The sequence below is a fragment of the Lonchura striata genome, chromosome 2 (genome assembly GCF_046129695.1).
Source record: "Lonchura striata isolate bLonStr1 chromosome 2, bLonStr1.mat, whole genome shotgun sequence".
Lineage (NCBI taxonomy): Eukaryota > Metazoa > Chordata > Aves > Passeriformes > Estrildidae > Lonchura > Lonchura striata.
The window spans coordinates 113,854,340-113,866,309 of NC_134604.1; the positions used below are offsets into that span (position 1 = coordinate 113,854,340).

General features: G+C 45.2%; 2 protein-coding genes across 2 annotated transcripts; one reads left to right on the forward strand and one right to left on the reverse strand.

Annotated features, from left to right (window-relative positions):
* Nucleotides 1-828: 828 nt before the first annotated feature.
* On the reverse strand, nucleotides 829-6,446 carry GET1 (guided entry of tail-anchored proteins factor 1). The gene is made up of 5 exons (XM_021527478.2): nucleotides 6,313-6,446; nucleotides 4,496-4,661; nucleotides 3,901-3,968; nucleotides 2,514-2,628; nucleotides 829-1,830 (listed from the first exon to the last, which is right to left on the reverse strand). Exons 1-5 carry the CDS (start codon nucleotides 6,418-6,420, stop codon nucleotides 1,757-1,759), a joined length of 531 nt encoding a protein of 176 aa, XP_021383153.2. The 5' UTR covers nucleotides 6,421-6,446; the 3' UTR covers nucleotides 829-1,756.
* Nucleotides 6,447-6,549: 103 nt separating this feature from the next.
* On the forward strand, nucleotides 6,550-11,139 carry HMGN1 (high mobility group nucleosome binding domain 1). The gene is made up of 6 exons (XM_077781700.1): nucleotides 6,550-6,653; nucleotides 6,876-6,908; nucleotides 7,025-7,054; nucleotides 7,138-7,188; nucleotides 8,862-8,993; nucleotides 10,252-11,139. Exons 1-6 carry the CDS (start codon nucleotides 6,639-6,641, stop codon nucleotides 10,297-10,299), a joined length of 309 nt encoding a protein of 102 aa, XP_077637826.1. The 5' UTR covers nucleotides 6,550-6,638; the 3' UTR covers nucleotides 10,300-11,139.
* The last annotated feature ends 831 nt before the right edge of the window (nucleotides 11,140-11,970 follow it).

Consider the following 11,970-nt stretch of genomic DNA (forward strand, 5'->3'; position numbering starts at 1 on the left):
TTCCTTATCATTCTTACCTGTTACCAGGTGAAAGTTAGTCCTTGTTTGGGAACTTCCAGGTTTTTTGCATTCCCAAGGAGCTGGAATTTGGAAGCTGGCTGGTTGTCAGCTCGCTGAGATGAGCACCCAGCTTTCATAAGGTTCACTGCTGCGTGAAGACCAACAATGCAATAAAAGAAAGCACTTCTTCACTTCCTTCAATCCCCAAACAGCTTCCAGAATTCACAGATAATAAAAATAATTTGCTCCTACATTGTTTTCATGAGCATTAGAAACCTCTAAAGCCTCATTCTTTCCCACTGTTAGAACTTATCAAAGCAGCTTGCCTGGTAACTTCCCCAGCTGACATCCAGAGATGAATGTGCAAGAGGAAAGCATTGTTTTGGACAAGTCAGGCATAGCCAGTCCCCAAAAAGCCTCTAAAAATCCTTGTTTAAGGTTATGTAAGCGAGGGGAGGAGGATTGTGCTTTGTTCCTCACACTAACTTATTAAATACTTGCTAAATCCGTGTGAAGTTTGGGAAAATTAGGGGCATTCTGTTAATTTTTAAAGGCAGTAGCACTTTAAAAAAATGTCCAAAATTACACCACAAAAGTTTTTAAAGATGACAAAGACGTTCAGAGCTGAACCTGCTGCAGCAACATTTTAAGGGTTTAGAAAAAATTTTAAACATAAATTAGTTGAATTGATTCAAACAGTATTTCCTTATGTTGTTTTGGTGAGTTTGGGGTTTGTTTTGTCATTTTGGGTTTGTTTGTTTGGGGTTTTTGTGGGTTCTTCAGGAAAACTGCAGTTAACATTAAAAAAAGAGATGAAAAAACCTAAGATGAGTTGAAAAACTTTATTTCCTTAATAAAATCACAATTATACATAACATTCAATCACAGCATTTTTTCCTTGATATTTATTTTCATGTTGGCTAAATGCAATTCCTAATATAAAATCCCAATTTTTAAATTAACATTTTAAAAAAGTTAATTCATATATATACCCACAACATAACCTGACCTATTGAATTGGTTTTTAAAGGCAATTTTGTCACCAATTTTGGAGGGGTCCTGGTTCCTTCCTTCCTGCAGGGAGGAAAAGGCTCTGGAATAGCAGAAGAGATCATTCCTCTGAGAATTCCAGAGTGGGAAGCTAAATCAGCATCCCCTCTGCAGGAACAGCACTGTCCTCTGCTTCATTGACAGCAGCCTGTGCTTGGCAGCTGAAGAAACCTCCTAAGAGATAAAATCTTCATTAAACTCATCTATTTTTTTAGGAGAGCTCAAGAATATTCTAATTTTAAGGTAAAAAATCCCAAAGAAACTCTCTTTTGCCCCAAGCCAAGCAAACAACCTCCCTCTGCCCTCTGCACCACCCAACATGGTCCCACCTCGGGGTGAAGCTACCACATTTTACAGCAAAAACCATCCAAACTCCCAAATTAATTCCTAAAGCCACCATATTTCCAATTTAAAACCACAAATCCAACACTTTTAGATTTGGTGACAAAAGGCCATGACAAAACCTTACGGTTCTGCCATGACTAAACCCAAATTGAGGTCTTACAACCAGTCATGCTACTTTTTCCAAAATGAAAGACAAACTCTGGGAAGCAAAATCAAAAGGACTGACAGATATCCAAATGGAATAACAAGGATTGTCTCAGACCTTGTCTCATGAAAGATAACTGTCCCTTTTTGTTGCAATTAATTTAAAGCAGTGATTATGTAAATGCAGCTGGGGAGTCCATGGATTGCTGGGATTCTTTCAGCTGAAGGGGTGCAGCATGATAGCTACAACTTTATTGCAGACCACGAGCCAGCAGGTAATTCCCACACCTCCTGGAAAAGAGGGAGAAACCACAATTTAAATTGTTGGATCAGTAACCCTGAGGAACCTGTGCAGCTGCAAACATCCTTGGAAGTGTAAAAAATGAAACTCAGAACTCGTGAGGCCAACAGGAACTAAACTCTTTATATACAAAAGGGAGATGCAAGAGATGGGAGATAAATCAATGCTGGTCCCAAAAAATTCTGGATTGTCTTGGGAAAAGAGCACCAAATACACAAATATGAGCTGAAGTGTGGTGAGTGCATCCCAGAGCTAAAACCTTCTGCTACAGACCCAAGAGAAAATATCTAAGTTTAAGGCTCAGCAGAATGCTTTGCTTGAACTTAAATTCAGGATTTGAGAGATGTAGAAAGTAAATTTCTTCTGAAGTTGAAATCAGCTGTTTTATAAGTACATAGCTGTTCATAGCACACCTGTGAAGAAAACTCCCTTTTGGGTGATTTGCTGATTTTCTAATTTAAATCTTCCCCAGGGTCTATTCAATACAGAGAAGGGCAACGCTCTGTTTGGGTGGAAATAAAAAGGACAAAATTTCATTATCACTTCAAGAAACCAGAACTGAGCACACACAGAAGAGCTGCTCAAATACTTCAGCCCTGTGCTCTGGCAGTCAGAGAAGCAGCTGCTGTTAATCCCTGGATGCTCTGGGGCTTGGGAATGTCCTTTTCCTCACCTGCCACTCCTGTAGGGAAGGCCACAAGGCGCTCCAGGGGAGCCAACCATTTGCTTGGAAGCACAGTGACAGGCTCAGAGTAGTACTTCCAGATCAGAGAGATCATCAGGGCAGCCTGGAAAGGGGATTTTTATTAGTTTGGATAATAACACACATCAAAGTGCATTCCCAGTGCTACCTGGAAACAGCAAATAATAAATTCTAAAGGAAGGGAATTGTTTTATTTTCTTCAAAATATTTTTAGATTTGGCACGAGCTTAAATTTATACCAAATATTACAAGGTTGCAGGGAGAGCTTGTTTTCTTTCAAGACCCTCTTTCCAATCCAACAGAGTTAAAGAAAGTCATAGCATTTGTTAAAATTCTGATGATCCTTTTTAGCCTGAATTTTTGCCTACAAGAAGTCCAACTCACTATAACAGGCCCCTAAGGAAATCTTCAGGCTGACCACTGCCATCCTCATTAGCAAATTCTTGTTAGCAAATTCCTTGGCATCACGTCAGAACTACTGAGACAATCTGATGAGGCACCGTGGGGAAATGTGTGGCAGCTGTAGGTGGAGATTTGCATCCTCAGCAGAAGTATATTTTGGTTTCAAAGCCACAATTATATTTACATGTAGCAGAATTTTCCTGGATTTGGGGGTCATATATAAAAAAAACCCAGTGATAAAAGAGCTAAGACAAACTCCAAACTCTTGTCCCCCTAAAACTAGCAACAGAGTTGAGATGAAAGTTAAACTCCTTCCATACTCAGCTACCAGATTTTATCAGCAGCATTTCCCTTCCAGTTCCAGAAACTTTCTTTTTGAGAAACTCTGTGTCCTTGGAATCCCAGAATGGTTTGGACTGGAAGGAATTTAAAGATTCTCCAGTGCCACCCCTGCTATGGCAGGGCCACCTCCCGCTGCCCCAAGCCCCAGTGTCCAACCTGGCCTTGGGCACTGCCAGGGATCCAGGGGAATCTGGGAATTCCATCCCAGCCCTGCCCATCCTGCCAGGGAACAATTCCCAATTCCCAATCTCCCATCCAGCCCTGCCCTCTGGCAGTGGGAACCATTCCCTGTGTGCTGTCCCTCCATCCCTGGAAATTGTCTCTCTCCAGCTTTCCTGGGGCTCCTCCAGGCCCTGCCAGGCCACCCTGAGCTCAGCCCAAAGCTTCTCCTGTGCAGGTGAACAATCCCAGCTGTGCCAGCCTTTCCTGCCAGCAGAGCTGCTCCATCCCTCTGCTCATCCTGGAGCCTCCTCTGGGCTCTCTGCAGCAGCTCCAGCTCCTCCTGTGCAGGGGGAGCCCTGAGTGACCAGCTATGGGCCAAAAAACCAGGAGAGAATTGTAACATTACTGAGGATTTGGGTTAAGTTGTATCCATAACAAAATATTTACTTACCTGCAATATGTAGAATACAATATTTATGACCCACTTTATTTTGGCTAGTTGGGCAGTTCGTGCTTTCACTGTTAAAGAAAAAAAATATTAGTTTGCATTATTTATAATAATGAATTATTATTGCATTAAATTAATAATTTTTTAATATTTCCCTCTTTAAGGCTGGACATTACCCTGTTTGAAAATATCTCTAAAAGATTTCTAACCATATTAAAAACACCCTTCTACAACAAACTGCCAGCTCTATATCACACTGTAATTTCTATCTTGACTTACTCAAAAGAGGATTCAGTGATGGGCATCACTAAGAATAAATAATTATACAGAGAAGGAAGAGAGGAGAGGAGAGGAGAGGAGAGGAGAGGAGAGGAGAGGAGAGGAGAGGAGAGGAGAGGAGAGGAGAGGAGAGGAGAGGAGAGGAGAGGAGAGGAGAGGAGAGGAGAGGAGAGGAGAGGAGAGGAGAGGACTGAAAATGGGTGAGATGGGGAAGGTAAGTTTGAAGGATAAATACTTAAAGCTGAAAACAGTCCTGACAGCTTTTCAGAAACAGAAAATGTTTTTCCTTTTGGAACAGGGAGCAGACATGGAACTGTACCGTGGGTTTTGAGCTTGTCAGTCATTTTGTTAATCTTCCTCTCCAGCCGGGCATATCTGGCAAACTCATCCATCATACTGATGGTGGCAAGCTCCTGCTTCATGGTCTGGATCTCAGCTCTCATCTGGGATTCCTGCTCTGCATCCTTCTGTAACAGCCTGGATATCTAAGAAGTGAAGGAAGTGACCAATTACTGATGCAGAATCCCACTGATTTGCTTTAGTCTGTATAAAGTATGATCTCAAAAGCCTCCCATCAAAAAGGCCCTTTCATTGAGATGCAGGAAATCCTTGGGCAACAAGCGAACAAGTGACAAGATGAGAGTAAACAGCCTCAAGCTGGACTCAACGATCTTGAAGGGTTTTTTCCACTTTAAACGATTCTGTGATCATTCCCATTTCCAGCTCCAGCAGCCAAGTATTCCAATATTTTCTCCCTTCCTTTTACTTTCCTAATTTCTTTTATTGAGGCACTACCTGCTTGTTGGCTTGTGAACTGTTTGCCATAGAAATGCAGGCACAAAGAACATAAAATCTTTTTCTTGCTGTTCCTTAGCAAATCTTCCCCAAGACACATGTAATTTATTTCCCCAGGGATGCTATTCTCAGGCCTACAGACAGTGAGAGCATTTACACCATCTTCAGCCTCAAACCACAGCAGAAAGCTGAGCAGACATCTTCAGAGAATCTTAGAATATCCTGAGTTGGAAGGGACCCACAAGGAATTGAGTCCCACTCCTGGCCCTGCCCAGACTCCCAACAATCCCACCTGGGCATCCCTGGCAGCGCTGCCCAAAGGCTCCTGCAGCTCTGGCAGCCTCGGGGCCGTGCCCATTCCCTGCGCAGTGCCAGCACCTCTGGGGAAGAACCTTTCCCTAAAACCCACCCTAAATCTGCCCTGGCCCCCTGGCCCAGTTCCAGTCCTCCCTGGGTGCTGTCCCTGTGCCAGAGATCAGAGCTGTCCCTCGGGAGCAGCTGCAGATCCCAGCCTCAGCCTCCTCCAGACTGAACGAACCAAACGCCCTCAGCCTCTCCTCCTATGGCTGTTTCATCACTCTTCTCTAGCAGCACCGAGTTCAGCTTCCCAAATTGCTGAGGGTGATTTAAGGTTTAAAGGATTTTTGTCCATTTTTGAACAGTGCACACTGATCTCTGTGCCAGTGAAGTTATTTCTGTGGTAGAGCAGAGCGACAGGGATTTCAGCATCTTTGTACACACGTGAGTTGATCTGGCAGCCACAGCATTTATTTGTCCTCAAATCCATTATCCACGCTGGCACAGGAATGCTTCAGATCAGCTCAGGGGCACCCTGATCAGTGGCTAAGATTATAAAGATTTATTCCTACATTGACTTAATTCCTTAATATCCATATCCACTGATCTCCCACCTCAACAATGGGCATCTGTTGAAAACATGCAAGACTGAGCAAAGCTGTATTTCCCATACCAAAACTGGGGAGCTGTGGATGCCCCATCCCTGGAGGAGTCCAGGAGCAGACTGGACGGGGCTCTGAGCAGCCAAGCCCGCTGGTGGGGGGCTGGAAGCGGATCATCCTTAAGGCTCCTTGCAGCCCAAACCATCCCGCGATGCACCCAAGGGCTGCAGGCTCAGGAGCACCACTGACCTCACTTCTGTGACACTGTGACACTGGAAGCGGGGCTGCGGGAGCCACCCAGCCAGCAGCATCAGCTTCTCTGCAAGCCCAGCAGCAGCACCAGGCCCTGCCCGTCCCAGCCCGGCGCTGACAGAACCCCCTCAGCGCCCCGCCGGCATCCTGGGGTGCCCTCACTGCCTTCCCCGGCAGCGGCATCACTCACCAGCGAGGAGCAGGAGGGCAGGAGGATCTTGAGCGCGTTGCAGAGCAGCACGGCGCTGAGCACCAGCAGCCAGGCGCCGCTGTCGGCCGCAGTGCCGCCGTCGGCCATGGCCGCGGCCCCGCCCGCGGCGGGCGGCGCGGGGCGGGCCGATGGCGCGGCGCGCCCCGATCCGGCTGGATCCTGTTGCGGCGCCGCTGGCGCTGCTGGGATGGGGAGGGGGGCGGCTCCGCTGCGCAGCCGGGCTGGGGCTCGCAGGCGGCCGCGCTCGCAGCAGCCGCGCCACACCGGCAGCCGCCGCCGCGGGGGTCGCGGCCGGGAGCCTCGAGATGCCGAAGAGGAAGGTGAAGGCGAGCGGCGGCAGCGGCGACGGGCGGGAGGCGAGCGGGCTCGGCGGGGAGCGGCCGCGCCGCGGGCGCCGGTGCGGGGCCGGGCGGTGCCGGCGGCTGGCCCTTGTGCCGGGGAGGGGGCCGGGGCCGTGGGGGGCTCGGCGAGGCTGGCGGAGCGGGAGGGGGCGGCCGGGGCCGGGGCCGCCCCGCCCCGCTGACGCCGAGTGTGTGTTGCAGGTGACGGTGGCGGACGGGGACGCCCCCGAGGAGGTAAGGAGAGGGCAGGGCGGCGGGGCTGCCCCGGCCCGCCCGCCCCTCACGCCCTTCTCTCTCTCTCGCTTTCTTTCTCTTTCTCTCCCTGTGTCTGCGTGTGTCTCCCCCCGCAGCCCAAGCGGCGGTCGGCGCGGCTCTCCGCGGTAAGTGAGCGCCGAGCGGCGGGGCCCTGCCGGGATGGGTCCCCGAGGGCTGGGTCCCCGCCTGACTTGTTCTCTCTCCTCAGAAACCCGCGCCTGCCAAAGCGGAGCCGAAACCCAAAAAGTTACCGGCAAAGGTGAGAGGGAATTGGAAGAGGGAAGGGAGTGCTTGGGGGCATCCCGCGTGGTGTCCTCCGTGCACCGTGCTGGAATGGTTTGGTTCCTTGTGGGAACGCTCCCTTGCCATGTTTTGATCAGCTTTTGCCAGTATTTACAGGTACATTCCGTCGCGGTGGCTGTAGATTCTTGTTAAGCTCCAGGCATTGCATGGAAGCGTGGGCACGGATCCATGCGTGTTACATTGTGCTTTGGTATTGGGTGGAACTACCTGACTGTCAAAACAACTGTGCGTTAGGACATCAGGAGGAATTTCTTCACAGAAAGGCTGGTCAGGCACTGGAAAAGCTGCCCAGGGAGGTGGTGCAGTCACCATCCCTGGACGTGTCCAAGGGTAGGCTGGGATGTTGTTTGCTCTGCTGTGGTTGACAGGGCAGTGCTCTGTTAAAGTTGGACCGGAGTATCTCGGAGGACTTCTCCAAAATGAATGATTCTGTGCACAGTGTTGTATTTCACCTGTGTAACAAGAGGGGATAAAATACACCTACTAATATTTTAAAGCAGTGTGTTAGGACAGGGAAAAAAATTGCATTAGCCACTTAAAAAACATATGAACTTCTACTCATATGGTCAAGATTTCAAGTGTTTGTAACAAAGTGGGTTTGTGTGATCTTTGAATTTTTCAGCACAGTTTTCACAGTGAAAATAAGCGAGGTGTAAAATTCTTTGGGTTTTGGGAGAATTGAAAATGGCCTTGTGTCTGTTGGCTTGCTGCTGTTTGTGTTGTTAAGTGTTCCTTTGTCATCATGAGCTTTTCTCGTGATGTACTGACTAAAAGCTTTGGGGTGACCTCATTGTGACATTTCAGTACCTGGAGGGAGTTGATAAGAAAGAGAAAATTTCCAAGGGGTGGAGAGACAGGACACAGGGAATGGCTTCAAACTACCAGAGGGCAGGGCTGGATGGGAGATTGGGAATTAGGAATTGTTCCCTGGCTGGGTGGGCAGGGGCTGGGATGGAATTCCCAGATTCCCCTGGATCCCTGGCAGTGCCCAAGGCCAAGCTGGACAATGGGGCTGGAGCAGCCTGCGACAGTGGGAGGTGTTGGGAGTTGGATGAGATTATCTTTAAGATCCCTTTCAACCCAAACTGTTCTGTGATTCTCTAATTTCAGATAAACTCTTAATCTTTGCAGACTTCCTGATGGTTTTTTTGCATTAATTATGAGGAATCTACCTTTATTCCAGTGGTTTGAGTATCTGTGTTCCCACTCTCAGGGCTGTAAGCCTAAAGGATCTGGGTGATGTGTGATACTGATTTTCTGCTGAAAACTACTTCAAGCTAACTGTCAAAATTTTTTTATTTGATTCATCAAAAAACACCTTTTTTCATCAACTTTGTCAGTTTTTAAAACTTCCCTCACAGTATTCTTTCCAGTTGTGTGAAATTTGCTCATTATGGAGTTACTTAGTGGGCTTTTTAAGTAAATACTAGTGAAGAAAAATATATTATGCCATTCAAAGTACAGAATTGTGTGTTGCAATTATGTAATTCTGAAATATTTGGTAAGTGGGTGATCAGGGGTTGTTGGTAGCTTAGCAAATCTATCTTGGTTTTTTGTGTTTTTAATTGTTTTCAAGAGCTACCTGGAAGCTCATAACAATTGACTTACTGGAAATATATTTGATTTTAGGATAAATCTGAGGACAAGAAAGCTCCATCAAAGGGGAAGAAGGGGCCTAAAGGAAAACAGACAGAAGAGACAAACCAAGAGCAGACAAAGGACAACCTGCCTGCAGAGAATGGGGAAGCTAAAACTGAGGAGGTGAAGTTTGGAGCGCTGGGTTTGGGTTTTGCTGTTACTGAGAACTTGAGGGGTTTTTCCCTACCAAAGTTTCTTGACAAGTGAAATACTCTTTTTTTTTTTGTGTCTGGAAAGAGTCTTGAGTGAAAACCCAGAGCTGATTTTGGCAGAGTTGAGGTGGTATTGACAGACCCTGCTGGGAGAAGGGACAGGTGGGTGTAGGGACAAAATACAGCTATTAATGAGTTGTTGTTGCTGGAGAAGTGACTGTGCCAGGTGAGTCTTGGCTACACCTCAGTGCCAGAGTGGCTGAACTTTTTGGAATCATTGGTCAGGTCACTCACAGCATCCTCCACTCTGTATTATATTCCTGGAATGCAAACATAGTCAGTTACAAATAGAGGCCAAAATCTGCAGGGATGAAACACAAATGTGGTAACGGGCCTGCAGTTGCTGTCAGGTTTCTGTGATGGAAACATTTTCAGGAGTTCAGTGGAATATTTTGGTTTTGGGTAGATGATGGGATTTGGTGGGCAAGGAAGGTAGAGGATGGTGCTTGGCTGAGCAGGAGGATTTACTCTGGGGTAACTGTCATTTGCAAGCTTGCAGTGTGAAAAAGTTGTGCTCTGACTGCAAGTTCTTCAGCTGACTCAATTTTTTGGCATTATTGCAGTCTTTCAGCTTGTGCTTGTAATATTTCAGCAGTGGAACCAAATTTGGCAGCATTCCCATCTGGGGTCCCTTTAGTTCACTGGTGCAGAGATTATGTAAATTTACAAGGAATGGACCATGACTTGGTCACACCACCCAAAATCCAGGTGTAATTTTATACCAAAGTCTGGAAGAGGCAGAGGCAGTCTGTCCTGTTGGATGTTACTGTTTGCTAAGAATTAAAACAGGCTTAAGATTTGAAAAATACTTTAAGTGTGGCACTGAAATTTAAAGACATGAAGTGTTACCTCATAGATTTTCTAAACACCTCCTATGTAGTAAGCTGTGTAAAAGCTAAAGTTTCTTCAGTTGTAAAGGCAGTCATCCAATGCAAATCCCTTGCAGTGTTGTTTAGTAAGAAATCAACATCCTGAAATGCATCCTGGTGGATCCAAGGAGCCTTTTTGTCACAGCTTGGTTTGGCAGGTCATGATCCAAGAGAAATCTGCAAGAACAAGTCAGGGTTATTCTCTGCATGGTTTAATGTGCATTAAAACCACTCCAAACTAATCAGAACCATTAAAAACTTCCTGCACTGAAATTTTCTGGTTTTTTTTTCCCTTTCCAGACCCCAGCACCTGATGCAGCTGCAGAGAAAGAAGTGAAGTCTGAGTGACACCTGCTCCCACATCTGTAACTGGTGGTCCTTAAACCTTACTTCTTGTACAATTCAGAGGAATATTTTTATCAACTATTTTGTAAATGCAAGTTTTTTAGTAGTTCTAGAAAACACATTTTTAAAAAGGAGAGAATCCCGACTCAACCCATTTTTTTACATATTTAGATAAGTGTAAATGCTTTTTTTAAGTGGTAAAGTCATGTACTGGTTGTCTGCTTTCTATGAAACCAGAAATTAACGGTGTGTTAATTAAAGAGAGGGCTTTGAGGCCTTGATTAAGCCTCACGTTCCACAGACTCCAAGGGACAGTTTTCTATCCTATAAAATGAAGCATAACACAGATCAGACTTTGGAATTCATAATGATGTGTTGAGAATGTCTTAACATTTTAGTTATTTATCTTTCCTATGGTTGTACCATCAGTAGAATTGCTTGTCTAATAAAACTGCTCCCTAGTGGTGGATTTCTTGCTGAGTGATGTTTATCAGTGACAAAGTTATTTTTGGTAGTTGCAGCTTTATTTTTTTCCCAACAATTTGTAGCTGTGATGCAAAAGATTGGAAACTTTTATTTTATATCTTTAAATACTGTCTTAAGTTTCTGCTTGGCAGTTGGAACTTGTTATGTCAATTTTGAGACACTGGGACTTCACATCTAGTTTTCAAGGACAGCTTGTCTACAAAGACTGAGTGAAAAATATTTGAAATAGTGCTAGGAAAAAAAAACAAAATTAGTTTTTAGATTTAAAAAAGCTCTGTTGATAAAAACAATTGTAAAATTGTTGATAGTGTTTGTGATCACCAAACAAAAGCCAAATAAATCTTGATTATGAAAGGATGTTTCCATAGCTCCTGTATTGACTGAGAACTCACAATCCGAGTGCTGTGGTTTGGATTTTTAACTGTGTCCTTCAGAGTGTTAAAACAATACTTTTGAAGAGATGGGTGGCAGTTCAGGCAGTGGAGAATTGTAGTGTTAGTCTAAACTTGCACTTTGAGAGCTTTGTGTCGCTGCTGTTTGCTTTAAGAAAAGTCAATAATGAGTAAGTCTCAGATGCCAGCCAGACAACTGTCACCTTGTCCTGGGAGGAGCCAAGCTCAAACAGTAACGTTTGTTCTTTGTTGTTTTTTTTCTCCTCTCACCCCAGAACTTGTTTATGCTGTTAAGTAACACCTGCAAGCCCAGTAGCTGCTTCCTGTACATCTTTAGTGTCTTTTTCAAATTGTTGCAGTTATCTGTAAAAAAAAAAGCCACTTTAGTTTCACCACTAACTTGCTTTCTTAATCAATACTCTCATTTCAGGAAGAATTTTACCATGTTTACCTCTTCAATACTTTAATAATCTTTTGTATAGGAAGTCTCCCAACCTGTTCTGTTCATCACAGAGCACACCTGGCTTTGGCTTCAAGTTCTTGGATATTTCAAAACCGGAAATTGATGCCACTTTTTCTAACTCCTCCCAACATCCCCTTCCAGGTACCATATTTCTTAGTTTAATTTAATAGTAACACAGTCTAGCTCCATGATGTTATTTACTCTCTGGTTTTGGCAAGCTCAATGCACCAGTTAAATAAATAATAAACTTGCAGATAAATCCCCCAAAATAACCACTCATCCCTGCTTTTACAGAATGTCTTTTTTTCACATGTTTTGGGTCTCTGGTGCTGG